At 42.8% G+C, this 27,027-nt stretch overlaps 2 protein-coding genes across 3 annotated transcripts in view; both read left to right on the forward strand.

Moving 5' to 3' along the window:
• cUnh4orf54 (chromosome Un C4orf54 homolog) overlaps positions 1 to 27,027 on the forward strand; it is a 162,749-nt gene that overhangs the window by 62,036 nt on the left and 73,686 nt on the right. The window lies entirely within an intron of this gene.
• The window catches only part of rap1gds1 (RAP1, GTP-GDP dissociation stimulator 1), a 39,940-nt gene continuing 19,034 nt past the window's right edge, over positions 6,122 to 27,027 (forward strand). Inside the window, exons 1-6 of one of the 2 annotated variants that reach the window (XM_080022917.1) lie at positions 6,122 to 6,437; positions 7,443 to 7,553; positions 9,559 to 9,681; positions 17,455 to 17,580; positions 22,317 to 22,463; positions 26,020 to 26,148. In XM_080022917.1, coding sequence (XP_079879043.1) covers positions 6,434 to 6,437; positions 7,443 to 7,553; positions 9,559 to 9,681; positions 17,455 to 17,580; positions 22,317 to 22,463; positions 26,020 to 26,148 — 640 coding nt within the window. In that variant the 5' untranslated portion in view covers positions 6,122 to 6,433. The remainder of the gene's footprint in view (positions 6,438 to 7,442; positions 7,554 to 9,558; positions 9,682 to 17,454; positions 17,581 to 22,316; positions 22,464 to 26,019; positions 26,149 to 27,027) is intronic. The other variant, XM_080022918.1, reaches the window with a different exon arrangement.

A 27,027-nucleotide genomic window follows, 5' to 3' on the forward strand; every position in this document is an offset into this window, starting at 1 on the left:
ATTCGATAGTTATGTTAAGTTTAATTATTTTCTTGTTTAGCATATTTCATTTTTGCGCAACTTGTTCTTTGTTTTATAATTGTTTTGTTGTGAATTGGCCACTGTGGGCACCTGAGATTATATAGGTAGGCAGGTGTCGGAGCAGCAAGCACCTGGGCGGGCCAATGGTTTTTTTGTTTTATTTAACCAGCGCAAGGGAAGCAGCAGAGGCCATGGTTTCTTACTTGTTTTTGAGAAATAAACCATAAGAAACACAGAAACTTTGGATGGACACTGAACTTCGTTTGCCTGCGTACACCACATGCCCATGGTGCATCAGTGGCCCCTCGATTGAAGTTTGGTTTCGATTTTTTTGACAAATGGCCCCTACATATTAATTGTTATTTTAATTTGAATGTAATAAGTTACTTTACAACATTATATTATGTGTAAGGTAATGTGTTACTTATTACACTACTTTGAAGAAAACAAAAAATGCAGAAGTCCAACTAGGCATTATAAAATGGAAGTGAGGCGGCCTAGAGATCATTACAATGATCCCACCAATCCATATTAGTAAAGAAAGTAGTAGGCCTAAGGTTAATATTATGGTTTGTTTCCTCATACCGAATACCCTAATCAAAGCAGATGCTCAAGGCATTGCAGTTCATTATATAGCCAGTAGGGATGACATTGTATGGCGTAATGAAGAATATAGGGCTGAAACAGCAAGTGAGAGTTAGCCCTAACACAATGAAAATGAAAGTGCGCTTGGAGGAGCATTAGACATTAATAAACAGCTACCGAAAGACATTTTGGGTAAAACACCATTTGTATAGGCCTATAGCCTAAAAGAGCCTGGTTGAAATAGTAATAAGAATAATAAGAAATCCTGACAGAAATAGCAATAAGGAAACGATTCCAATTGCCAACACAAATTTATAATGATTGGTCCGAAATATGGCTCATGTAAGCTAACTTAAACACAACACATAGCCTGATCTATAGGCCGATGAAGGTCTAAGCATAGATATGAAAACCACAGTCTTAATGAGAAAAGAGCAAACAAGAGTTACTGTAGCTTTGCAACTACAGTTCTATGAAGGAGGCATAGCTCCTTAGGGTTTTATACCCCACTGGCCCCATCAGTCTTGCTGAATCAGTTTCATAGGACGAAGTGGTTGGTGCTTCAGGGGTTTGTATTGGTATAAGCACACCCGGCCAGGTTCAGGCCCCCGGGTCCCAGGACTAGACGGAACGCCTAACCAGCCCCAGCATGACCAGCCCCCCCTCCCCCCACAGGATGCAGAAGGACACGCAAGCCCCCCACCCCAGGGCGGGCGACCCCAACGGTCCGCTGACCACGGGTCGGTGCAGGCTTCCCATCACTAGTGCAGACTTGAGGTACTCTGTCACCTGTGTGTCCACGGACATGGGCGCATTGTTGTCGGTGGCATCAGGCTGTGTTTTAAAGGGAAAAAAACAATCCTCGCTGGAGGCAGCATGCAGACTGCTCCTGCTCCGTAGTGAGAAAGACCTTAATGTGGTCTTTCCTGGCTTCTTCTCTTCTCTTCTCTTCTTGTAACTTAAACTTGGGCAGCGACACAGCGGCCAGTAATGCATCCTTGGAGTTCTACTCTTGACTTAAAAATACTGTCGGTTTTAAGTCAAGAGTAGTTTTGAATCTACTTTTGATGGCCCACACAATAATGTTGGGAAGTCCAGACGTCATTGACGATAGGCCATCTTTCATTCCCAGGGTTTTGGCCATTAAAACTTCAAGTGTTGGTTGAAGTATTCCATAAAAACACATGTCCTCACACTGCAAAATGCCTAGTGCGACTGTTAAAGGCTTCAAAATTGAACATTTTGGGCATCATCTTCAGCAGCGGTGAGCACACTGTGGAGGTCTGTAAATGTCATATCTTTGTTTTCGACCTGCTCTCCCTTCTCCTCTGCGTCACACACAGGGTTCACTTGCTGCTGATGCTCCTTGAATGCCTTCACAAAATGACTTCCATTATCCGTCACACATGCTGTCACTTTGTTTGTGGTCAGCCCATATAGAGAAAATATATCCTCCGACTCCTTGTGTCGGCCACTGAACTTTTTGCAAGCTATCGCCGCTTTCCCTCGCTTCAAGGTGTTTGCATCTATCCAATACGCTGTCAGCCCCATGAAGCGTTTATCATGGGTGCTCCACATGTCTACTGTCCTTGATACATATGCTTGTGCTTCAAAAGTTTTCTTCAGTTCCATTTTCATTAAAGCATAGGACCTATCCAATTCTTTGGCAAATGTCTTCCTGTCTGGTGATGCGGGCTGAAAAGAAGAGGAAGATATATGGTCAAAATAAGGTCAAAATGATAGGCACCCTTATTCTACTTCTATAGTAGAATTTTGCGGACTAGCCTTTTGGATCCACAAAATACACCCAGATTAACAAAAAAGTGGTCACTGACCACAAAATCATCACATTATATTTTTCTATATGTGGTTTGTGATAAAACATTATAACGTTAGCTAAACTAACTTACCTTATGAGTATCAGTTTTGAGAGGTATGTGGAATACAAGCTTTCTAAAATCGGGGGATTCTGTGGTCGACAGAGGCTTCATGTCTTCCACGACGTATTCTGCCGCGAGCCTTCTCAGTTCACAGGCTTCAAGCATCCTGGAAGATGATGATGATCTGGCACAGAAATCCAATTTAGCTTGCTTTGGTTCACTCACTCTTCTTGGCTTTTCTCTTCTGAACGCTAGCATCATTTCTCTCCATTAGCATAGTGCCGGGGTGAACTTTATCCAGGTGTTTCTTAAGGTTGCTAGCGCTATTTCTTGCTGTTGAGAGTTCATTAGAATTGCCGACGCAATGCATTTTACAATTATGTTCTTGTCCCTTGTTCTTGCCCCAGCTGTCAATTGACTTCAACTTCCGGTAACCGGATATATTTATATAACTTTATATTTTGTGGCACATTAACAATTAACTTCGGATGGTATGTCACTTGACATGGTAACTGTAATGAGACAGTATCAGCCACATTCTATGAGTAACTTGTTATATTACTGTGTTACTGCTAAAAAAAGCAATTTAATACTGTAACACGTTACTTTTGTAACATGTTACCCCCAACACTGGTGGTCAGTATACTCAATTAAAGTTCAGATTTTTTATAGTAATGTTAAGCCAGTGGGAACTGACTAGAGAGACACCATTTTAAAAAACACAGCAAACTACAGTACCTCACACAAATGTGAATAGCCCTTTATTGTTTCATACAGTATTCCATTGAGCATTTTGAAAACGTTTACATCTATTTCACACTGTGAACATGTTTGCGTACCATCTTATTCTGTAAATGTGCATGAATAACATTGATCTTCTTGCCAGAGTTACAACTCAAGGTCAAGCACCTGTTCAATGACAAGATGGAAAGCAATTAGTCAATTTTTGTAGAATCGCTGCATCGTTCATCCTTTGACGAAAAGAGGGACATAGTTTCAAGAGGATGCCCAACTCCCGACCTCGGAATTACCGAAAGGACCAAGGGTGTTGTCAGTCATTTTCTACGTTAGCACATGGCTACCAGGCTTCCCAAAGGTTTGCGAACTACTCTGTTAGCCATGTCTCCTTTTTATTCACCAAATGTATGTGAACGGTTTCTGGTTATGGCAATTCATAATTACTGTTTCCGGGACTGGAAACAAACCTGTGTGCTTGCACTTGCATCCTGCCTAGGGAGTATGACCATCTCGTGACCTTGTTACTGCACATATCTGTATATACAAATAGCCTTTCACATATACATAGGTCTATACCCTTGACTTCTATTTTGTACCCCCACTATGTATTACCGTTTTGAGTCTTATTTAATTTAATTTAATTTATAATATTCTATTCACTTACTGCATTACGTTTTAGGAATCACTTAATTTCATTTTTCAATTTGTGTTCAGTTTAGAACTTATTGTGCGTAATCTCCAGCTGCGTTGCAATGACATTTCACTGCATACATGTATGAATATATGTATATGTATGTGACAAATAAACCTCTTGAAACTTGACCTTGGAACCCGGGAACTGGCATTTTTTTTGTTTTGTGCAGCAAACTTGCAGCGCTGACATTATACACTATATACACTATCTTTGGCTTTGACAGCGTGCAGGCGCACAATCTCACTGGCAGTTGACAATTGCCGTTGAGATTCGAGGTTTTGACGCACACACACCAAAGGATTTTAGAAAGACCAGCCCCGATTTAACATAGCTTGTTTCATTGAATCGTGACCTGGCCGATTGCGATCAGAGACAGATTATTATTATCTGGGGTTAGAGGAGACTAATAAATAAATGGGAACAAATTATAATAATATCCCTTCAAAAACCTAATTATGTCAGGCTTATTACATTACATAGTGACATACGGTAGTGATTCATTCAATAGTGTTGCCACCCTGCAGCTCCAGAGACAAGCCTTGCATCTGAAATGGCATACTAGCATATTATTTAGTGCACCATATTAGTGTAATTTAGTTGTATTGTAGCATGCAAACACTGCACGCTAATCTGGGAAGTGTTTATCCCACAATGCATTATGAGGGAAAGACCTATCATTACTTATTTAATAATAAAAAAGGAATAACAACAAAATAAAATCCTTACAGTAATTATACGGGCAAGACACTGGTGAAGGTTTCTATGCAGTGTCATAATCAACTTGGTGAAAGGAAGCGGCGTCACTGACGTGGCTACATGACGTCGTAATAGGTCCGGGAAGGCCGTTCTTTTTACTCACCTAAGCCCACTGGACAATAACACAAACATGAAATAGCACTCAGAAAATATTAGGAAGGGAAATGCTATGAAAATAACCCAGGGTGGAATTTAAAGGAAGGGGAACTCCGTGATTTCTCAGACAAATGTAACTACCTCTTGAATCTTGATATGAATCTTTTAAATTAAAGCCCTTTAAATGATGGAATAGTATGAATATAACCATATAATGTATGGGAATTAGGCCCAGTTAAGACAAGAATCAAAAGGAAACTCCAATTTTCCACGAAAATTCACTCCAGATGGGTAGTACACATCTCAGGTATCCAATATACAACATTCTGATGAGGAGTGTGGCTTCATTTGCATTGCATCATAATTTGAAGGGCTTTAAATTATATGATTATCATTATGATTGTTATATGATAATCATATGGTTATATAATGACATAATAATGATTATCATATAAATTAAGACTTTTGAATTTTGGTGTGTTATTACATAATGCGTTGAATTATTACATATCCATAATACAGATGTTTACTTTGCTATAAATGGTAGCAAAGTAAACATAGTAGTAGTAACATGGTATTCCAGATGCAGGTGTATTTACATAATAAAGGCAAATGTCTTACATATTGGCAGGTTATTACAAAATCCGGTGTTACGTTCTTCAGCAAATTCCACCATATTCTTATACAACATTTCCCCAAGTGTCTCTGTAATGATTTTCAACTTGATTTACTGCCGCATTCTATAATAATTACATGCTCAAATTATACGCAATACGCATGCATTGCTATAGATGCATAGTTGAAAAATTAAATAAAAATAGAAGTCCCAATGTGGAAAAAACACATATTCAACAAAATACTAATAGTAATATTTGATAATATGGTGTGTGAGTAGTGTAATAGACTCTACTGGGTATGTAGTGGTTCCATGAAAAACAAGACAAATACACAATATTATGAAACATGTCTGACGCAATAGTGCACGGCACGATGAGGAATGATGACGCAAATGACCAAATGATCAGCCCTTCGTTTATTTTTTTTCCCCAAAAGTAGATAGGAATTTGCCCGGCGTTGTGTGTCGTTTTAGTCCCCCCCACCCCCAGGTATCTGTTGTTGTTCAATCACATCATCGGGGCTCCAGCTCCTGTCAAGAGACCCCCCACCCCAGCGTGTGTCCTCCCCGCCCCTCTCCTCCTGCCGCCGCGGCCCGGAAGGAGGGGCATCTGGGTCGAATAGCCGACGTGACGGGGGAGAGGAGAGAGGGAAATAAGTGCAGCCCCCCCCCCCCCACCCGGCAGCGACGGTTGGAGCGGAGATGCCAGCGCGACGTCTGTCCTGAACAGCCGCAGCCCCACGGGTTCGCACCGCCGCTCGGCACCAGCCGCCGCTACGCTACCGCTCGTCGCACGTCTCCATCGCGGGGGGACCGTCCCGACCGGCGAGCTCGCTCCCTCGGCTGCCCGCGGGTACGGCCAGCCAGCCGGCTAGCTTCCTTTAGCTTAGCCTAGCGCAGTTAGCCCACTTCCCTTCGCCGCCTTCACCGCGGAAAACCGCGCGTGGAAGCAGAAAGGCTGCACGACAGGTCTCCGTGGACGGCGGCGGGACAGCGCCGGGCTTGGCTGTATTTTGTCGGCTACGGAACGGGCGCGCTATTCCAAACATGGGTGAGTTGACTGTTGGCTCGGCGGGCTAACCGACGAGCCCCTCCGGTCGTATGAATGGGGCGGGTCGCGTAGCCGGACTAGGAAGGTCCAGTGAGGCTGCTCCCGACTCCTCGCACTCGACAGCTTTACTGCAATCACCAGCGATGGCGAATTCTGTCTCTTTGCAACGCCAGCTGTGCGTGTACTATTCACTTAATGAAGACATTTGTAAATAGACTAGTCGTATTATGTTAATAAATGGACCCCCCGCCCCCCGGTTACTGGTTCTAGATGGCAGCTGTTATGCAATAGGAAGCGGCAGTATGCCGCTCAGTGCTGCATCTGGTGGACTGTCCTGCTTTTGCCAAAAAGGAAAAACAGCGTTTTCAATTCCAGATTCAGGCTTAGATTGACTCATCAACAAAAGTAGTTGTACCTCTATCAAGGTGTTACATCCAGATGCGACATTTATTTTAATTTTTGTCATATATACATTAATAAGCAATCTGAATGAATGTATTGTATAGAATCTTTGGAGATCAGACCATTTTTAAACTGCTGGATTAAAAAATAATAATAATAAATCATCAACTGGTTATCTTTGAGTGTCATGGCAGCATCCACGAGTGGAAGGGGTATACAGTAGCTTCTGCTTTGAAGTGACAGCCATGGTGAAGCCACTGCAAAGATGCCATCTTACGCCCGCTGTATAAAGATGTTAGGGGGCGAGTAGACCCACAATGGAAAAGATGTCTGGAAACTATCGAGACCAAATAATGGTGCATTTAATGTCCAGAAGGCATGAGGCAGGGGCACTGAGTGAGTGAATCCAGATTGCCTCTTGTCTCTTTCATTATTCCATCCACACAAATAAACAAAAGCATTCCAGAAAAAGGAATCCCGCCAACACGCCTTCTTCACAATGTCAATGGTTTGGGAAAAGGTAGCTATTTTTCAGGTGTCTTGTATGGTTTTCTTCTTACCTGTATATATTTTATTTTGTTTTGTCCATTTCTCTTTGGACAGATAACCTAAGTGAAGCCCTGGAGAAGCTGAAGCTGGCTTCTGCCGACCAAGCCGCCTCAGACAGTGTGGAGAGCTGTTTGGACTGCCTCCTCAAAGCACTGGCTCACAACAGTAAGTGGAGGCCATCCCGTGTCTGGGTCGGTGTTTTCACAACGCCTAGTCCCAGACGATAAATGACAGAGCGGCAATCAGGCTTTTCCATCCGCGCTGCGTTAATACACGCATATTGGAACTGAAATGTCGTAGCTTCTATTTCTATTGACTGGGTCGTATCAACGCATTCTGTGGCACTTGTTAGATGGTGAATGGATCTCTTCAGTGTCTGTCGGCCAAATGTTTGTAGGGTCAGAAAACGCGATGTGTCATTAATATCATATTTTTGTTTTTTGAGGAAAAGCCAAACAGGATATTGTGGTATGAGATTTTGATGGTACGGTTACAGTCTGAAAAAATGGTCATGGTGCCATAGCTGAACGTAACAGGTGTTTTGTTATTAGGTAGAAAAACTGAGGTAATTTAACCAACCAACAAACAAATTTACTTAATTTAGTACCTTGATTTCGGAGTGTAGAGCAACAGGGAGTCTGCAGGTCCAATTATAATCTGTGAAATGTCTTAAATTCAGTTTGACAAACAATAAGCAGTTAAGTTATGAGACAGTCTTGCATTTGAATTGATGAGGTCTTGATTTCAATATAAGCATTTTGTCTGATTGATCAATATACATATATTATGTATATTAGCTAGTATTAGCTGGTAGTGAGACCAGCTATGTTGTACGGTTAGGAGGCGGCGGCACTGACAAAAACACGGGTGGCTGAACTGGAGGTGGCAGAGTTGAGGATGTTGAGATTTTCATTGGGAGAGACAAGGATGGACAGGATTAAGATGAGTACATGAGAGGGACAGCTCAGGTTGGACAGTTTGGTGGAAAAGTGAGAGGCCAGATTGAGATGGTTTGGACACGTGTGTAGGAGAGATGAGAGTTACATTGAGAGAAGGATGCTGAGGATGGAGCTGCCAGGCAAGAGGAAAAGAGGAAGGCCAAAGAGAAGGTTTATGGATGTGGTGAGGGAGGACACGCAGGCAGTTGGTGTAAGGGAGGAAGATGCGCAGAACAGAAGGTATTGGAGGCAGATGATCTGCTGTGGCAACCCCTAATGGGAGCAGTCAAAGGAAAAAGAAAGATCAATATACATATATTTTTATTTTTGTCAAGTTCTTCTGCAACGGTCTCTTTGTACCCGATTGTTTACCTTGCTATCTGACCTTAAAATAACAGTGCATAGAATTATCTAGTTACCTGCAATACTTAATCAATCAAGGGAGGGATGATTTTCCTAAAAAAATATATTTTTTGTTAATATTCATCTTTAAAATGGCACTTTAAAGTATTTCATTTAACTCTGATAACCAATGTAAAGCCAAGTAGCACATGAGTGGCTCAAAACTCCAGTACAATGTAATCTGCTCTGAACAGCTTTCTGTATGCGATGACGTAACAGAGAATCATGTTCCCAACATGCAATTATGGGGCAGTGAAATATTCAACGCAACGGGCAGGTACGACCAAAACTGACTTCAACCCACCTAATAGGGATTTTCTCTTTTTAGATAGATCACTGTGTTGAATGGTAAATCTATCGTTTGGGAATATAGGTTTTTCTAGCCATTGGCCGTTGACGTCGCGTTAAGTTGAGGTACAGTATATCATTTGCAGGTGAATTGCAAAATCTGAAAGAAAGGCCGGCTGAAAAGGTGACAGACTGGATGGCTTTTCCTCAGTGGACTCAGCTTGAACTGCCAATTTCTGCCCAAGGCACATATTTGGGCAGCTTGACAATGTTGGCCAGACACCAGCTGGCTAATGTGTAGGTTGAGACATTTTGCAATCGAATACGCAATTCTCGCCTGGCCTTATCGGCAGTAAGATCTTTCCTCTTGTTTTGTTATTCCTCACCTAGATTTTGAAGTCAAATCAGTTCATATGTTCTATCATGTCTCCTCCCATATAGGTGTCGTGTGGCATTCCAAACATGGAATGCGGTGGTTTTGCTGGTCTCAACGCGCTGATCTCAGATGGTACTTATTGAATTGACTTCTTTCTCCCCCACAGGTGCAGAGGCCAGTGTGAAGATCCAGGAGATGGGTGTCCTCTCCATGCTTCAGACATTGCTGACTTCCCAGTCCTCGTTCAACCCAAAAGTAGCCAACATCATAGCCGAGGTGGCCAAAAATGGTGAGCTATGTCCCTTCATCCGGTGTCTGTCTACCCTACCCGACTCCAACACGCATGCCAATGCGACAAGTACAGAGAGGTCAAATTTTTTCAAGATATTAAAGGATATTAAAGTATAGTTTTTGTTTGTTTGTGTTTTTGCAACCTATTTGCCAAAACAGTGTTTACAAACTGTATTTGTGCAGATTGCAGCGCAATTAATTCCGTAAAAAAAAATTTGGAGCAATAATGCAGACAATATATGTTTACTCTTTCAGAAAAAAAAATTGCAGGGATGATTGCTTCCTAGGAATTTATTACACATGTTTTCTTGTCAATATGGCACCAGAAGGGTTTAATGCAGATGCCCTTCTGGTCGTTCAATCAAATGACTCGCCCATTTAAAGGATAGGTTCCCCATTTTTCTCCCAAGGGTTGATAACAGCACATAGAATACAGCTGGCAGGTCATTGCCAGAGGCACCCAGAGCTCAGGGCACATCAAGTTCTCCTTTGGGAACCAATGCACATTAGGAAAAGGTGTGGAGGGCAGAATCATCATAATAATAATAATAATAATAATAATAATAATAATAATAATAACATAATAATATAAAGTAATACATAGTAGCAGTAGTAGTAGCACCTCTAAAAACACAGTTTACAAAGTGCTTTGACAGATGAAATAAAAACAGAGAATTCAGATCATGAATTTAAAAAACAAAGGAACATTAATAAACACAAATTAAAGTAATGCATTACATTGTAAAAGTGGATAAACAGATGGAAAATAATTAAATATATACAATATGATAATAAGAAATAGGAAAAAAAGGGGAAAAATTACAAATAAATAAGTTAGTAAAAAAACAAAACAATGAGGCACTCAAATTATATTATTATCATTAACCTATGAACATGCTACCATAGGTCTATGAAAGGAAATGATAGTGGTTATAGTGGAAGCCATACCACTTCCGTTTAGGAGAGCTGAGTGGGATGCAGGCGTAGTGGGTGGAGCCGGTGACTGTAGTGTATGCATGTGTGGGACTCACTGACCGTCAGGTGGTGAATGCATTGCTGGAGAGCAGTGTAAGTCCAATGTTTATGGAAAGTAGACCGGATCCTTCATGGCTTGGATGGAGGCAATCGTCTTTAAAAAGATCCAGTCTGTTGTAGAAGGTGGTGAAGTTGTCCACGTAGGGGATGCCTCTGTTGCAGCAGTAGCCCTTCAGCCAGATGTGTAGCTGCCGCAATCGGCCAAACTTAACGCCACGGGAATGCAGGGAGAACGGTGGGCCTGACTCGATGCACTGTATGTTTCGCATTTAAAAAACTGTTTATGAGGCCGACAAAATCTTCTTTGAGCTTATCTGATTGCTACGTTTTAAGGTCGTTGGTGCCCACACACGCCACAACAGCAGAGACTGACGGGTGACGGTTAAGCAACTGTGGGATGGTAATGTCCTCGACGCATGCACCTGGGTGGCAGGAAGTGCGGCACCTGTTGATCTGGACATGGTGGACCATGGATGACACTACGACCAGCAGCGGCAACAGCCACTGAGGATGTCTGAGGGTGCACACCAACAGAGGAGTGAGGTGGAGGTCCTACATTTAAAAGAGAAGGCTGGCGGCGGTGGAGAGGAGCATGCCTCCCTTAGGCGATAGACAGATGGTGGACTGTGCCACGGTGGAGTGTGCCGCCCCTCCCCCCCAGTTGATGTCAGGGATATGCGGGGGGAATTCTCCTATATACCTGACATCGACTGTGGGCTCCAAGGTTTGAAATCTGTTCTCAAGCCGGAAAGTCTCCGGCATAGCGCGACGCAAGGAGCGCTCACGTCGCGGCCACCGCTTGTCACAAGGGTCCAGGGTTCTAGGGTGGAGCAGGTCCGGGACTTGGGCCATGGCTCCTCTATCACAGCCGGCAGGGCATCAGATGGACTCGACTCCCCCACAGTGAGAATGGATGTGGGCCAAGTAAGAGTGGAGTCAAAGTCTGATCACAGCCGAGGACATGGAGCAGGAGATGTGATGACGAGGCGGCATTCGGGTCAGAATGAGGACGCAACCTTACCGTCCACCTCTGCCAAGCATCCTTCTTGCCAACGTTCAGTCTCTGGAGAACAAGATGGATGAACTTCGAGCGAGGATTAATTTCCAACGGGACACAAGAAACTGTTGCGTCCTCTGCCTGACGGAGACATGGCTGAACCCGCTGGTGCCGGATGAAGCCATTCGTCCAGCCGAGTCCTTCTCCGTGTTCCGCGGTGACAGATCGGGGGAGTCGGGGAAATCCAAAGGTGGAGGTGTCTGCCTCATGGTAAACAACCGCTGGTGTAACCCCAACAACACCAAGTCTCTCTCCCGCTCCTGCTCGCCGAACCTGGAACAGCTGACAATCTTATGCCGTCCATTTTATCTCCCCCGGGAATTCAGCACAGTAATCATCACAGACGTTTATATTCCACTGCAAGTGAACACCAACACAGCACTGTCGGACGTGTATGATGTGTTGTGCGGATTTCAAAACAAACATCCCGACGCGGCTGTGGTGGTGACTGGGGACTTAAACAGGGCAAACCTTAAAAAAGTTCTGCCTAATTTCTACCAACACATCACATGTGCCACCAGGGGAGATAGAACTTTGGACCATTGCTACACACCTTACAAGAACAGATATAAGACCATTTTGCTACCTGCTTTCGGGAAATCAGATCACGCCACGATTTAGCTGGTTCCCGTTTGCCTCTGATCGCGCGAGAATTGGTGGTGACGAGGGAAGTGGCGGACCAATCAGAGGCTGCGCTTCAGGACGCTCTGAGTGACGTCGACTGGGACATGTTCCAATCAAGTTCAAGTTATGTCAGCGAGTTTACGGACGTAGCGGTGAGCTATGAGGCTACATTAGCGGACAGCGTCGTTTCCACGGTGAAAGTTTGGATATTTCCAAACCAGAGACCGTGGGTCGATAAATCCATCCGCTGCGCTCTGAATGCTCGCACGGCCACTTACGTATTACATATTCAAGCCTATTCTCTTTATCTATTTTGTACCCCCACCCTGCATTACCCTGTGGATGTCTTTAAAGACCGACTTCTCTAGAGTGCTGAATCTGTCGACCAGGTGCAAGCAGTTCTCACAGTCCCAGGAGGTAGGCATCGGTACTGGCATAGTTGGCAATATGCTAAGCTGTACTCCGGGTAAGTAGCGCTAGCCAAGTGCTAGCCAAGCCAAAGTCCATGTTCCAAAATCCGAAAAACGGTTCAGGTAAGGGCCAAAGCCAAAAAATAGTAAGGATATCACAGTGTTAACAATCCGTAATCCAAAATCAGGTTAAGTTATCAGGTAATGTTGGGAAGCTATTTAACGAAGAATTGCAAAGTATTGCTGCAGAAACGGTGTGGAAGCCAAAGCATTGAGAAATTAATAAAACCAAAACAGGAAGTGGAACAGAGCAGCAGCCAGTTCAATGTCCAGAGCAGGAGGAGGAGTAAGGGCGGAGGATCTACTGAGCGTCGCTACCTAGTTGCAGCTCCACTTTTCCTGTTCTTTACCTCATTGTAGCGCCAGCTAGTGAACACACATTGTGCATGTTGCTAATCTAGTTAGCACGGTGCCACATAGTGTTGACCTGGTTGATGAAGGGAGGAGGAGAAGAATAGAGCAAAGACATTGTATGTCGGGGAACTGAAAAAGGACACCGTAGCGGAGAAGAGCAGCGAGCTGGCCAGCCTCATGGCAGAGTGGAGTATGTGGAGCAGCCTTTTGAGAGTCCGGCTGAGGCCCACCAAGTAGTGGTAGTAGTAGCTCATAATTTCATCAACCCTGGTGATGTAGGCCTGGAAATGAGAATCGATGAGAGCTGTTGGCTGGCTTAATGTCAGTAGGTAGTAATTTCCCCAGCAGTTCATTCCAGATTTAAGAAAATTAAGTGAAAACATAGTGCAAAATAACATTTGAATGATGGATAATGATAGATACCAATAAAAAGTTTTAGCGTAACACGTCTGTCTGGGGGGGGGATTTAATTGATCACTCTCATCGTTTCACTTATGAGGCCTTGTGATATCCTTTTTTATCTGCATATCACGCAGGCAGATGAAGGACCACATTAATACACTTGCACCTATTCACATTGAACCTTAGGCGAGCAAAATTTTCCCCGGAAATGGAAATTTCAACAAGTGATTTGGAAGCCAGGAATTTCGCCACCTGGAGCAAGATAATGCTCTCAAGCTTGTCCTATCGAGTGGTTGCATTGCTGGGAAACTTTCCAAACCTTCCAGACGGCGGCCCATGAGGTGGCCATCTGCTTCTTGCTCAAAGGTGGGGCAAAAAGAAAATTCTCACCTGGCAGGCAAAGATAGTTGGTAGGGCCGTTTGAAGCACATTAGCTAGACGGACTAGCACTTGCTGCCTTGGTTTACGGCGCTATTTTCTTGGTCATACTATATACTGGTGGCACTACTCGGCTAATGTGTGTATCACAAATAACTTGTTTCTGGTAAGTGCCATCAAATCCACTTAGTCCTTGACAGAGGTTTCACCCAGAGTTTCCGTTAGAAAAAAACGTGTCCTGGAAGATTTAAATTTCCCAGACAAATGGGAGAGATTCCGCTCAAATTGTGTCAAATCTGTTTATTGAGCTTAAAATCAATTGATAAGCAGGCTAAAGAGAGAGTTAAATATTCAAATCAAGTAGATGTATAATATTTTTTATTGAATATTTAAAATAAAATACATCAGTCCCGTCAGTAAACGCCATTTTAAAAATAAATCCATAAAAATGACGAATACTACTACTTAAAATCAAGTAATTTCCGTTTGTGAATAATAAGTAACAAATGCAGCCGCGTTAATTAACATTTCACAAAAATAAAATTTTGATTAAATCAAAAACAAAATAAATATGGCAAGTAGGTCTAAATAAATAATAAAGTTTGTGGTGTTGTCAGTCGTCATTGGGACGTCTGATGGACATATTTTACACAATGAATATTTACCATCTGCTTTGGGTCGGAACTTAAATATTAAAAAAAATAATAATAATAAATAAAAGCCAAACTATGGATGTATGTGTCCCTGTCAATGAGATATCTTCCTGCTTCTCTTCTGGACGCTGTGCTCTCTCCGCTCCGCCTGTGTGTCTACTACTGTGTTTACAAGCGCAACCTGCCCATGAGGGAGGGGGTGGGGCTTAGTTCTATATCGACAAACGTGATTGGTCAGAGGTGAAGCTTTCAGATCGGCTTTAGACCGTCCAAACTGATTGGCTTTCTGTTGCAACTTGCTGAGCGCGGAAATGAACAGATCTGCGGAATGTGTGCTGATCCACCCAGCACTAATTCAAATTGTACTTGGAGGGAATTGTTTTCACTGGACATTATGAGATTTAAATATGTCGGACTTTAACAGATTTACTGTTCAAAAACCGGCAAGTACTGGATAACGGAAATGCTGGTTTCACTTTGTGGTGAGCTACGTCAAGGTCTTCATTCAGACTGTGAAGGTCACATGCATCTTATTGCTGCAAAGGAGGAGCTGCAAAAGAACAGAGCTTGTTGTTTGAGGAAAGAACAGAACATCTTCAGCAAATCTGTCTCCATACTATCCCAATGGGCCAGGTCGCGATTCAATCAAACATGTTTGATTTTATCACGGCAAGTCTTTCCAAAATCCTTTGGTGTGTGCGCATCAAAGCCTCAAATTGCAACAGCAGTTTTTAACAGCCAATGAGATTGTGCACGATGGCAAAGGCAAACAAAGCATCAAGTGGGCAAGTGTGGACTTCTGAAATGGAGTAGTGACTTGTGGAATGTTGTCACACTCATGAGTGTCTGATTAGTGTATAATGTCAGCTCTGCAAGTTCGCTGCACAAACAACCACTGTGGTGAGTTGTGTGGCATCAATGTTTGTTTTGGTGTCAAAATATCACAAAATATTTAACCTTTTGTGAGAATCTAGCTGGAAGACACATTTTCGTGGGTGTGGAGTACCACAAAACTCAGCTGGTCTGTTCTCTGTCTGTAGATTGTGCTCCTCAAAGACAGCAGTTATGTGTGTGCGCAGAGACTGAAAATCTGCAAATTTCAGTTGTTAAATCTGCCTTGCTCAATCTTTTTTTATTGTCGTTCACGATTGGGGGAAAAAAAACAGAAAATGTGGACAGGGCTTTACTTAGAACCTCAGAGTACACCAAATGATTATCTGTAGAATCAAGAAATTTGAATAAAAACTCAAGTATAATGACTAAGTATTAACCTACAGGATAACGATTTGACTAAAAGTTTCAGAGACTAAAGGTAAAGCACAAATCGCCCTGTAGTTGAATTTTTATACCTGAAACGGCTCAGAATATTCAGTTGAATGGAATAATCTGCGCATCACCTCTACCAGCCCAGGAGGTAAATGAAAAGCCAAATTTGGAAGGATTGATAAATATTGATAAAAGTGTAAATTGAACACTTGGTGCAGTTTTGTTATGTTGGGACAGGGCAGAAAATGTGCCTGTTCCGGGGGAACATTGCGCCTGTCTTGGAACAATAACTATTCTCCATTTACAGTAAAGTCTCTTTGTAAATGCTGTGTCAGAGGGCTTCCATTTTTCTCTAATCCCTCTGCATAATTGCTCAGGCGCTTTTAGGGGAGGCTGCGATGGAAGTGAATTAAAAGTTTTTGGGGAGCGGGGTGGAGTACGGGGCTAATGAATGGGTTTTCAGCAGTTTGTAAGACATCAGCTAATGATCACTCCCCAGCGTCCTGCCTGCCTTGGCACAAACCAGCTGTCATTTGTCTGTCACGGCTCCCCGAAATGTCTGTTGCAAGCCAAGTGGCTGACGACGGCTCCATTTAAAATGAATGAACATAATTAACAAGACATTTCCAACTGGCTTTTCTTTTTTCCTCTTTTTTTAATGGAAGATGGCCAAAGTATTGATGATGACATTTAAAAAACGTCTTTAAATACTTTTTCTAAAGATGTCACTAATCAATTATGAAAATATAACCCCAGGGAAGATGAGAAATATTTTGTTTGTTTGCTTGTGGATTATTAGGGGATTGTTACATTTAGGTGGGAAAAAAAATGACAAGGTGCATGGTTGGCTGGATGGCTTTAACGCTATAAATTGTGCCTGTGACGTGATATTGGCTTTGAAAAAGCTTCTGTCTCTTTGTGACACATGTCATGTATTCACAACTCTCCCTAATGTTGTGTGTTTTTGTAAAAAAATAAAAGAAAATTGAGCTTGGTTTGTGACAAAATCAGAACTACTGTGCTCTTACTGTGCTAATAACATAGATATACTGTAAACCCCCATGACTGAAAACTTGGTTAAAGTGTATTCTCAGCTCCATGGTAAATTAAGTTTGATCTTTTTTGCATGGTGGTTTGGAAATAAGCTTATTTATTTATTTATTTATTTATTTTTTTTTGGGGGGGGGGGGGGGGGGGGGGGTCAATCTGCTTTTTCAATCCTGTCTTCTGTTAAACTCCTCCCCCTTCCTCTCTTCCAAAAGTTGATGCAACCAAAATAATCTTCTTTTCTTTTCTTGTTTCAATGTAGTAGTACCAAGTAATTCTCTGTAGATGTCGATGAATCCATCTTCTAGTCCTTTCTGGGAATTTATCATACCCCTGGACCGGTGGTTTGCAACCATTTTTTTTTCTTTGGTGTGTGTAACCCCCTCAGAACCCCTGCCTTAGACCAACATAAGTGTGTGACCCCTGTGTTGACCTTTATTACAAACGCTCTTATTCAGCTGCTCCTGTGCCCTCCCCCCCTGCAGAGTTCATGCGTAGTCCCTGCGTGGAGGCTGGTCTCATCCCGCCACTGGTCCAGCTCCTCAACTCGTCCGACCAGGAGGTTCTGCTGCAGACTGGCCGTGCTCTCGGCAACATCTGCTACGACAGCCGTAAGTAGCGGGACTTCAGCAGCTACGTTCCCATGGGACACCCTGCACACGTTTTAACAGCCGTGAGTCTTGACTTGTAATCGCGTCTGAACTTAGAACACCCATTGGGGACTTAGTGTTTCTTGGTGGTGGGGACTACAAAATCATATCTATACATGTGCTGGAAGATGCCTTTTCTTCCCATGACTATTCATTGGTGTAACTAAGCCTCAATTCAACGCCTAACGGCATTCCAGAATGGCTTCACTTCAAACAGGGCACAGTCTGTTGCGCGCTTAGTGGCCTTACCAATGCCAGCTAACTCTGTTCCACCTAAACTCCTGTTTCAGAACATTCAGACTCATCTGCAGTTGAACGCTCTGGGAAATATTACTCTTGCATAGGACATCACTCTACTTTTTTATTGTAATATATGCTCACTTGGAGTACCAATGAACTTGAAGTTCACGCATAATGCTTATATTGGCAATATTTCCCAGCATTTTATGTGAAATTTCAAGACCGGAGTATTGATGACTATAATAGGCTCATCAGTTTAGATTGGTTTCATGCCTAATGCCATCATACGGAGAGGTAGAACGTGGCTGCCCGTGATGCCACTGTTTCTCCCCTCCCACTAAAGGTTGTATGACTGAGGCATTTGGTATTTGTTTGAGTAGAGGGTGTGTGTGTGTGTGTGTGTGTGTGTGTGTGTGTGTGTGTGTGTGTGTGTGTGTGTGTGTGTGTGTGTGTGTGTGTGTGTGTGTGTGTGTGTGTGTGTGTGTGTGTGTGGTTGTGAGTGAGTAAGTGGGGATTTGCGGCACAGCTGTTGGCAGGATTTGGAACACCAGCAGCTGCCTGGGTCCTTAAACGTCCATAAACACTGTAGCACATACACCGATCAGCCACAACATTTAAAACCACAGGTGAAGTGGAACATTGATCATCTTGTTCCAATGGCACCAATGGATATATTAGGCAGCAAGTGAACAGTCAGTTCTTGGAGTTGATGTTTTGGAAGCAGGAAAAATGGGCAAGTGTAAGGATCTGAGCGACTTTGACAAGTCCAAATTATGATGGTTAGACGACTGGGTCAGAGCATCTCCAAAAGGACAGATCTTGTGGGGTGTTCCCGGTATACAGTGGTTAGTACCTACCAAAAGTGCTCCAAGGAAGGACACTGGTTAGCCAGAGTCATGGATGCCCAAGGCTCATTGATGCACGTGGGGAGCGAAGTCTAGCCTGTCTGTTCCGATCCCACAGAAGAGCGACCGTAGCAGAAATTGCAGAAAAAGTTCATGCTGGCTATGATAGAAAGGTGTCAGAACACTCGTCTTTGTGGCAGATAACACAGAACACCTTCGGAGTACTTGTGGAGTGCGTGCCTCGACGCATCAGAGCTGTTTAGGTGGCAAGAGGGGGAACTACACAATATAAGTGGTTATTAGTGGTGGTTTTAACGTTGTGGCTGATTGGTGTATGTTGTATTCTATTAGAACAAGAGACTAGAAGAAATCCCCTTCAGCCATAAGGCACATGTGAGCAATTGAGTTGTCAAGACTTTAAAATGTGCATTTTTATTTATTTCATTTTCTTTTGTGTTTGTATTGATTGTATTATCCAATGCAATACCATATTTTAACTTGGTTTTGGGTTCTGGCCTGAAATTTTGTACCAGTATTGGTACGGGGAATGCTTCCGAAAATGAATTTGATTGAAATCCTTACATTACAGCAAAAATGTGACCTCCTTGAATAAAGTAAAATGACAAACAACCCCTACAATCAGACTGTAGGGACTCTCCAGGTAGAACATGCTTTATTACAACTGCTATATCTGATTGGATCAAATGGTCAAACTAGTGATGTCAATTGCCTTCTTGCTTATGGTAAGTGACATCAGAATACACCTTGCTAAGTTCCTGCACTGGAAACTAGGTGTTGGATGGTGGATATTTAAAGGTTCTGAACATTTAATTTGCATCTTGGCAAAATGAGAGTACCTTGTGCCTTGGAGTGTCTGAGTAGTACTCATTATAATACAAAAATACAAAAAAATGTAATCCAGGTACTCCTCACTTCACGACCTACCTGTTTAACAACTATTTGGACTTACGACCAGCTCTCAGACCGGTCTGTATTGTGTGCTGTGGTGTCTCAGCGTCAAGCATCTCATCGCCCATCACCCTTTATACACTATATACGCTCTATATACTATATATACTATATACACTGTATACACTATATATACTATATACACTATATATACTGTATAGATCTCTTCGTCATCACCGTTCTCAGTCTCGTTCCCGCAGTTTGTCAGTTTTCACTACATTAGCGTTCGCAATGGCCACGCCCCCTTACCGTGAAATAACACTATATACACCAGCCACGCCCCTTACCGCGAAATAACACTATATACACTAGCCACCCCCCTTACCGTGAAATAACACTATATACACCAGCCACGCCCCCTTACCGTGAAATAAAACTATATACACCAGCCACGCCCCCTTACCGTGAAATAACACTATATACACCAGCCAGGCCCCTTACCGTGAAATAACACTATATACACCAGCCACGCCCCCTTACCGTGAAATAACACTATATACACCAGCCAAGCCCCCTTACCATGAAATAACACTATATACACCAGCCAAGCCCCCTTACCGTGAAATAACACTATATACACCAGCCACGCCCCCTTACCGTGAAATAACACTATATACACCAGCCACCCCCCTTACCGTGAAATAACACTATATACACCAGCCACGCCCCTTACCGCGAAATAACACTATATACACCAGCCACACCCCCTTACCGTGAAATAACACTATATACACCAGCCACGCCCCCTTACCGCGAAATAACACTATATACACCAGCCACGCCCCCTTACCGTGAAATAACACTATATACACCAGCCACGCCCCTTACCGTGAAATAACACTATATACACCAGGCACGCCCCCTTACCGTGAAATAACACCATATACACCAGCCACGCCCCCTTACCGTGAAATAACACTATATACACCAGCCACGCCCCCTTACCGCGAAATGACACTATATACACCAGCCACGCCCCCTTACCGTGAAATAACACTATATACACCAGCCACGCCCCCTTACCGCGAAATAACACTATATACACCAGCCAGGCCCCCTTACCGTGAAATAACACTATATACACCAGCCACGCCCCTTACCGTGAAATAACACTATATACACCAGCCAGGCCCCTTACCGCGAAATAACACTATATACACCAGCCACGCCCCTTACCGTGAAATAACACTATATACACCAGCCACGCCCCCTTACCGTGAAATAACACTATATACACCAGCCACGCCCCCTTACCGTGAAATAACACTATATACACCAGCCACGCCCCCTTACCGTGAAATAACACTATATACACCAGCCACGCCCCCTTACCGTGAAATGACACTATATACACCAGCCACGCTCCCTTACCGTGAAATAACACTATATACACCAGCCACGCCCCCTTACCGTGAAATGACACTATATACACCAGCCACGCCCCCTTACCGTGAAATAACACTATATACACCAGCCACGCCCCCTTACCGCGAAATAACACTATATACACCAGCCAGGCCCCCTTACCGTGAAATAACACTATATACACCAGCCACGCCCCTTACCGTGAAATAACACTATATACACCAGCCAGGCCCCTTACCGCGAAATAACACTATATACACCAGCCACGCCCCTTACCGTGAAATAACACTATATACACCAGCCACGCCCCCTTACCGTGAAATAACACTATATACACCAGCCACGCCCCCTTACCGTGAAATAACACTATATACACCAGCCACGCCCCCTTACCGTGAAATAACACTATATACACCAGCCACGCCCCCTTACCGTGAAATGACACTATATACACCAGCCACGCTCCCTTACCGTGAAATAACACTATATACACCAGCCACGCCCCCTTACCGTGAAATGACACTATATACACCAGCCACGCCCCCTTACCGTGAAATAACACTATATACACCAGCCACGCCCCCTTACCGTGAAATAACACTATATACACCAGCCACGCCCCCTTACCGTGAAATAACACGGGTCCTTGTTTTTCGACCAATTCGCTTAACGGCCTGGTTGTAGGAACGGAACTCGGTTGTTAAGTGAGGAGTACCTGTAATATGATGTGTTTGCCAAATTCCACAACTATAAATGAAATAAAATGATAAATTGAAGCTAACCGGAAGTCTTATTTAGGGCCCATAGGACTTTGTGTGTGGAGGGGAAAAATAGCTGGGCAATTGGGAGACATTCCTTCATGGTTATTGATATCGCCCCTTTGTTAACATTGCTTGGGTCCTTGATGTCCCTTCTGGTCCTGCCACTTCTCCGTGTTGCTCCCTGCGCTGTGCAGCAGCGCTATGGTAGTGGAGGGCTCTTGCGACTGAACCAAGGCAGTAATTCTTCAAACCCACTCGAGTCTGCAGAACTTGGATATATATATATATATATATATAATTTTTTTTCTCTTTCCTCACAGAATGCCAGATTGAGCATGAATTCAAGTATCCTGACTGTTTTTATTGTTTACTTTATTTATTTTAATCCTCTTGATTTCAAAATGATTTCAGTGTTGTTGACTGCTTTATATGGCTTTTCTGTTTCCTTAGGTTTTTTTTCTCTTACCCCCTCATTGATTTTAAGTTGATTTGTGTCCTGGCCTCTCTTGTTTTGCAGATGAGGGCAGGAGTGCAGTGCACCTGGCCGGAGGGGCACAGATAGTAGCTGAACACATTAAGTGCCTCTCCCAAAATACTGAGCCGGACAATCAGAAGCTCTTGACTGTCTTTTGTGGCATGCTGATGAACTATAGCAATGATAATGGTAATGCTTACCTCTCCCCACCTTGTCCAAAGAAGAAATGAAACACACAAGAGTATTATTTGTAATATGTTAATGTAGATACAACTTGATACATGTTAAGAATTGCATTTTTCTGTCTTAGTTTTATTTGTACTGAGAAAGTACATGCTGTGTTTTCTGTCTTACTGCTGTCTTTTGTTTTGTTTATTTCTGTATTTATGAAACTCATGTTGCCTTTCTCTGGATTGGCCCCTTTATACCGATGTGGAGTCATGTTGAAAGGATACAAATTTTCAGCCCGCCTGTTGCGCAGTCATGAATATATATTTTAATTTTAATCCAACTTTGGTATTGGATATAGAAGCAGGGTTTAGGGTTTAGGTGCCTTTGGAACTTGCTGAAGCTTGGCCCTTTTCATAACGGGAGGCTTGCTTTGGTACAGTCGGTCTACCGGATGAGAGTTGAATTAACATGAAAATGATAGATCATATTTGATTAAATCATACCAGATGATTTAGTAGAAGTAGAAATTAAGAATTTTTTTGAGGAAAATACCTTTCATATTTGCTGTGAATCCTGTTCAGAAAAAGAAACAACTTACCACTCAGTGTTATGGAGCGCTGATCAGGAAAATAAAAGGAAATCTCCTCCCGTGCTAAAAACTTAAATCTCCTTGTAGAAGATTGAACTGAGGTTCATTGCTAGGAACAAGAGTTGGTTTATTTTCCCCCTAATGGATGGTCTAACACAGGTCTGTGTCATATCACGTTATTTAACTTCTTACCGTGTACTGACACTGATCTGCAGCTACTGTAATGTAGTTTTAAATGATGGATAGCATCTGAAATGAAGGTGAGCCATGCATCAACACCTTTCCCTTGACGAGACTTGTAGTCTTTCATCTTAATTACTCCTTGCAAAAGTGTGGAGGAAAAAAATGTATGGGGAAAGATGCAAGTAAATATTTTGACAGTTTATTTATTTTGATTGCTAATTTTATTTTCTTTTACTTAAAAAAAACAACAAAAAAGTCATCTGACATTAAGGAGACCTAATTTGAATATATGGGTGTGTTGAGGATGATTTTGGAAGTTTTGTATTTCGTATGTATTTTGAACATAGCAATAGTCTCTGACCAAAATCAAATCATCATGCATAGCACATACAGTAGTACTCTGAATAACTGCTTCTGCAGTGACTGTGGAGAATTATGTTCTTCATTCCATGGCACCAATTTCTATTGATGTTTCAACAGAGACAATCGGTGTGTAAAGGATTACAAAGCCACCTTCAATGTTCTCTTCCCCCCCCCCCCCAAGAGTAGCCGTTCTGTCAAGCTCGAACCACTTGTGAAATCATCCAGGAATTCACAAAAACCTTGAAACGACATCCAAGGATCTCATGGCACACTCACCTCAAATGTGGTCCATATTTCTAAAGGACAGGAAGTGTCAAATACACAGGACATTATGTTTAAAATGGGATAAGGACGGCTGGGTAGATATGTTATTGGCTTGTCAAGTAGGCCCCTACTTTGATCGTCTCCAGATGGCTCAGCGGTCTGTTCTGGTGTCACAGAACCACCCCCCTCTGCATCTGCCTAGCCAGCTGATTTGGGAGACCAGCTGGGGTCTTTCCTCTGCGGCCAGAACCACTGGCTACTCCACTCTGCCACCCCTCATGTGTCCTTGATAGTCTGGCGTAGGGCTTGTCTGCGGATCCCCAGGTACCTCAACAGTCTTACAGTTGATGTTGCTAGGAAGCCCCAACATCCAACTTCTTCTGATCGAGCCATTAAAGAGACATTGACCAAAAACAAAATAATTTGGAAAGTTTAGTGAGGCGGAAACCGTTTCCCGACAGGAAGAGCATGATTGCCGATCTTGAGTTTACCACACAGCACCTGGATGGTCCACAAGGGTTCTGGAACAATTTTCCAGAGACCAGTGGATCGAGTGGATCTTTTTGCCTGACATGGTGAAATGTTGAGTCCAGAGAAACTCAAACTCTGCATTGCATTCAAAGAAGCTCCTTTCCGATGGACAACCATAGTCGTTAGAGATGCTTTGCTGCATCACGACCTGCCACCATTGAAGGAATCATGGATTCCGTTCTGTAACAGGGAATACTAATCAAAGTCAAGCTCTAAATTACATAAAACCTAATGAGATGCACTCATTGTTGGATCCAAATTCTTCTACAGCACAGTGAGACCCTGTGCACAAATACTGCATCCACAAGTACTTTGCAAACACAGAATCTGATACAATACAGCCATCTCTTCAGAAACATATAATTCCATTATGTCTACACAGAAGCAGCATCACAGAATTAGCGTGACAAATTTGAAAACCATACATTGGGAATTGGATATGTTGTCTACATGCCCAATGTTAACAGTTTTTTTGTCTTTTGAAGCGCTGAAGCGTTTCACACGATTTTGGTCAGAGACGATCACTATGGTTGGAAAAGAAAAATGTGGTCAGAAAGGCTGGGGTAAGATGTTTACTTTAAGAGGATGTACCTTGCCGGGACGATTTTACGTGTTCGAGTGCATACTATTGGGAACATTGTTTTTCCTTAACTGTCACATGCTACTCATTTGCTTCTCTGTAAACCCTTATCGCTAACATCCATTCTGCGTCCTGTAAACCTAATCTATGTGGGTTTCTTCCTTCTCCCCCAGGGACTTCTAATAGCTTTACTACATGCTGTGAGCAGAGAAAAACATCCACATTTTTCCTTTCGAAGGTTTTGTTTTTTTGTTTGCTACATTACAAAATGGCTCTGTGTACAAATGTTTTGCACAGAAAAGCACACTATAAATCTGTCCGCTCAGTTGGTATCCATATCCACTTTTTTTTTTTTTTTTGACCAAATTAATCTTAATTAAATATTTAATTCGCCATTGCTTTACTAAGCAAAAAGGCATCTGTTTTGGATTAAATTAATCAGTTTGCAATATTGTCTGAAACAAAGTTGAATTAACTTTAACTAATGTTTTACATGACTGTCGATTTAAATTTTGTGTCTTTATATCTCAAACCTTTTATTTTACCTCAAACCCAACTATTCTAATTCTCTTACAATCACATACAATGATATGCTTCCAAGGCAGCTTATTGTAATATTGCGCACAGGCCTAGACGGAGCATTCTACAACATCACAACAGCCCTCTGAGCAGAGACGAGGGAGGCTGGTGTGTGGCTTGAGTGCTATGGCTTGATTCACACGAGTCATCACCATTAATATCAATCCCGCTGTCAAACGCTTCTGCTTCTCTTTCTTTTCCTCATATGACATCTAGCATGAAGTGCAAAATTTGTGTGTGTGTGCGTGCGTGCGTGCGTGCGTGCGTGCGTGCGTGCGTGCGTGCGTGTTTAGAAACCCCCAAAACCAAATAATTCATTTGACTGATGACAAATGGCTGTCGTTAATTACACAGCTTTAGATCAAATCTCAGCTCCAGACAACGTTTCACGGGCTTTTTCTTTTCATCTCCTTTGACCTTACTGCTTGTGTGACCTTTCAACTCTTTCCCCACTCCTCCTCCCTGTGTCCTCTTGTGTTGTGCAGATTTCTTGCAGGCCCAGCTGATCAACATCGGCGTGATCCCCACCCTGGTGAAGCTGCTGGGCCTCCACACCCACAACATGGCCCTAACGGAGATGTGCTTAATAGCCTTTGGGAATTTAGCGGAGCTCGGTAGGTGCACTTTGGTTAAAGCTGGGACCACATAACGTCTTTTGTTTATTTTTTATTTTTTCCCAGTCGTGAACAACAATGAAAAGATTGAACGGTATTTAACAACTGAGCGCATTTAACAACTGAAATTTGCAGATTTCCACTTCTCTTCTGCGCGCACACACATAACTGCTGTCTTTGAGGAGCACAAATATAAAGACAAAGAACAGACAAAAGTTTTGTGGTACTCGATTACTCGCGAGAATGTATCTTCCCACGAGATGCTCAATATCTCGCAATACTTTTGACACCAAAACAAACATGGATGCCGTACAGCTCGCTACTATGGTTGTTTGCGCAGCGAACTTGCAGCGCTGACATTATACACTTATTAGACACTCATGTGTCTGACACTATTCCACAAGTCGCCCTCATTTCAGAAGTCCACACATGCCCACTTGCCACTTCGGCTTTGCCATCGTGCAGGCGCAAAATCTCATTGGCTCTTGAAAATTGCCATTGCGATTTGAGTCTTTGACGCGCACACACCAAAGGATTTTTGGAAATACTAGCCCCGATAAAATCAAACACATTTGATTGAATCAAGACCTGGCCGATTGGGATCATATAGGGACAGAGTTGAGTCTTTCAATCACACACACACATTGACGACAGCTACGATTTTACATTGCGACTACCCTTGACTCAGGCCGATCACAAATCGGTTCCAATTCGGCCTTGAAAATCACGTAAGGTGGCCCTTGCTCAAGACTTTTAAAAGCTGCTACTATATGTTACCTTTATTCAATTCAAGACTTTGAAAAGGAACCAAAAGTTTTCATCTGTTCTGTAGGCCTTCAATTCTGGGTAAAATGGATCTTGTAGACGAAATCTAAATCT

The sequence above is a fragment of the Zeus faber genome (assembly GCF_960531495.2).
Source record: "Zeus faber genome assembly, chromosome: 22".
Classification (NCBI taxonomy): Eukaryota; Metazoa; Chordata; class Actinopteri; order Zeiformes; family Zeidae; genus Zeus; species Zeus faber.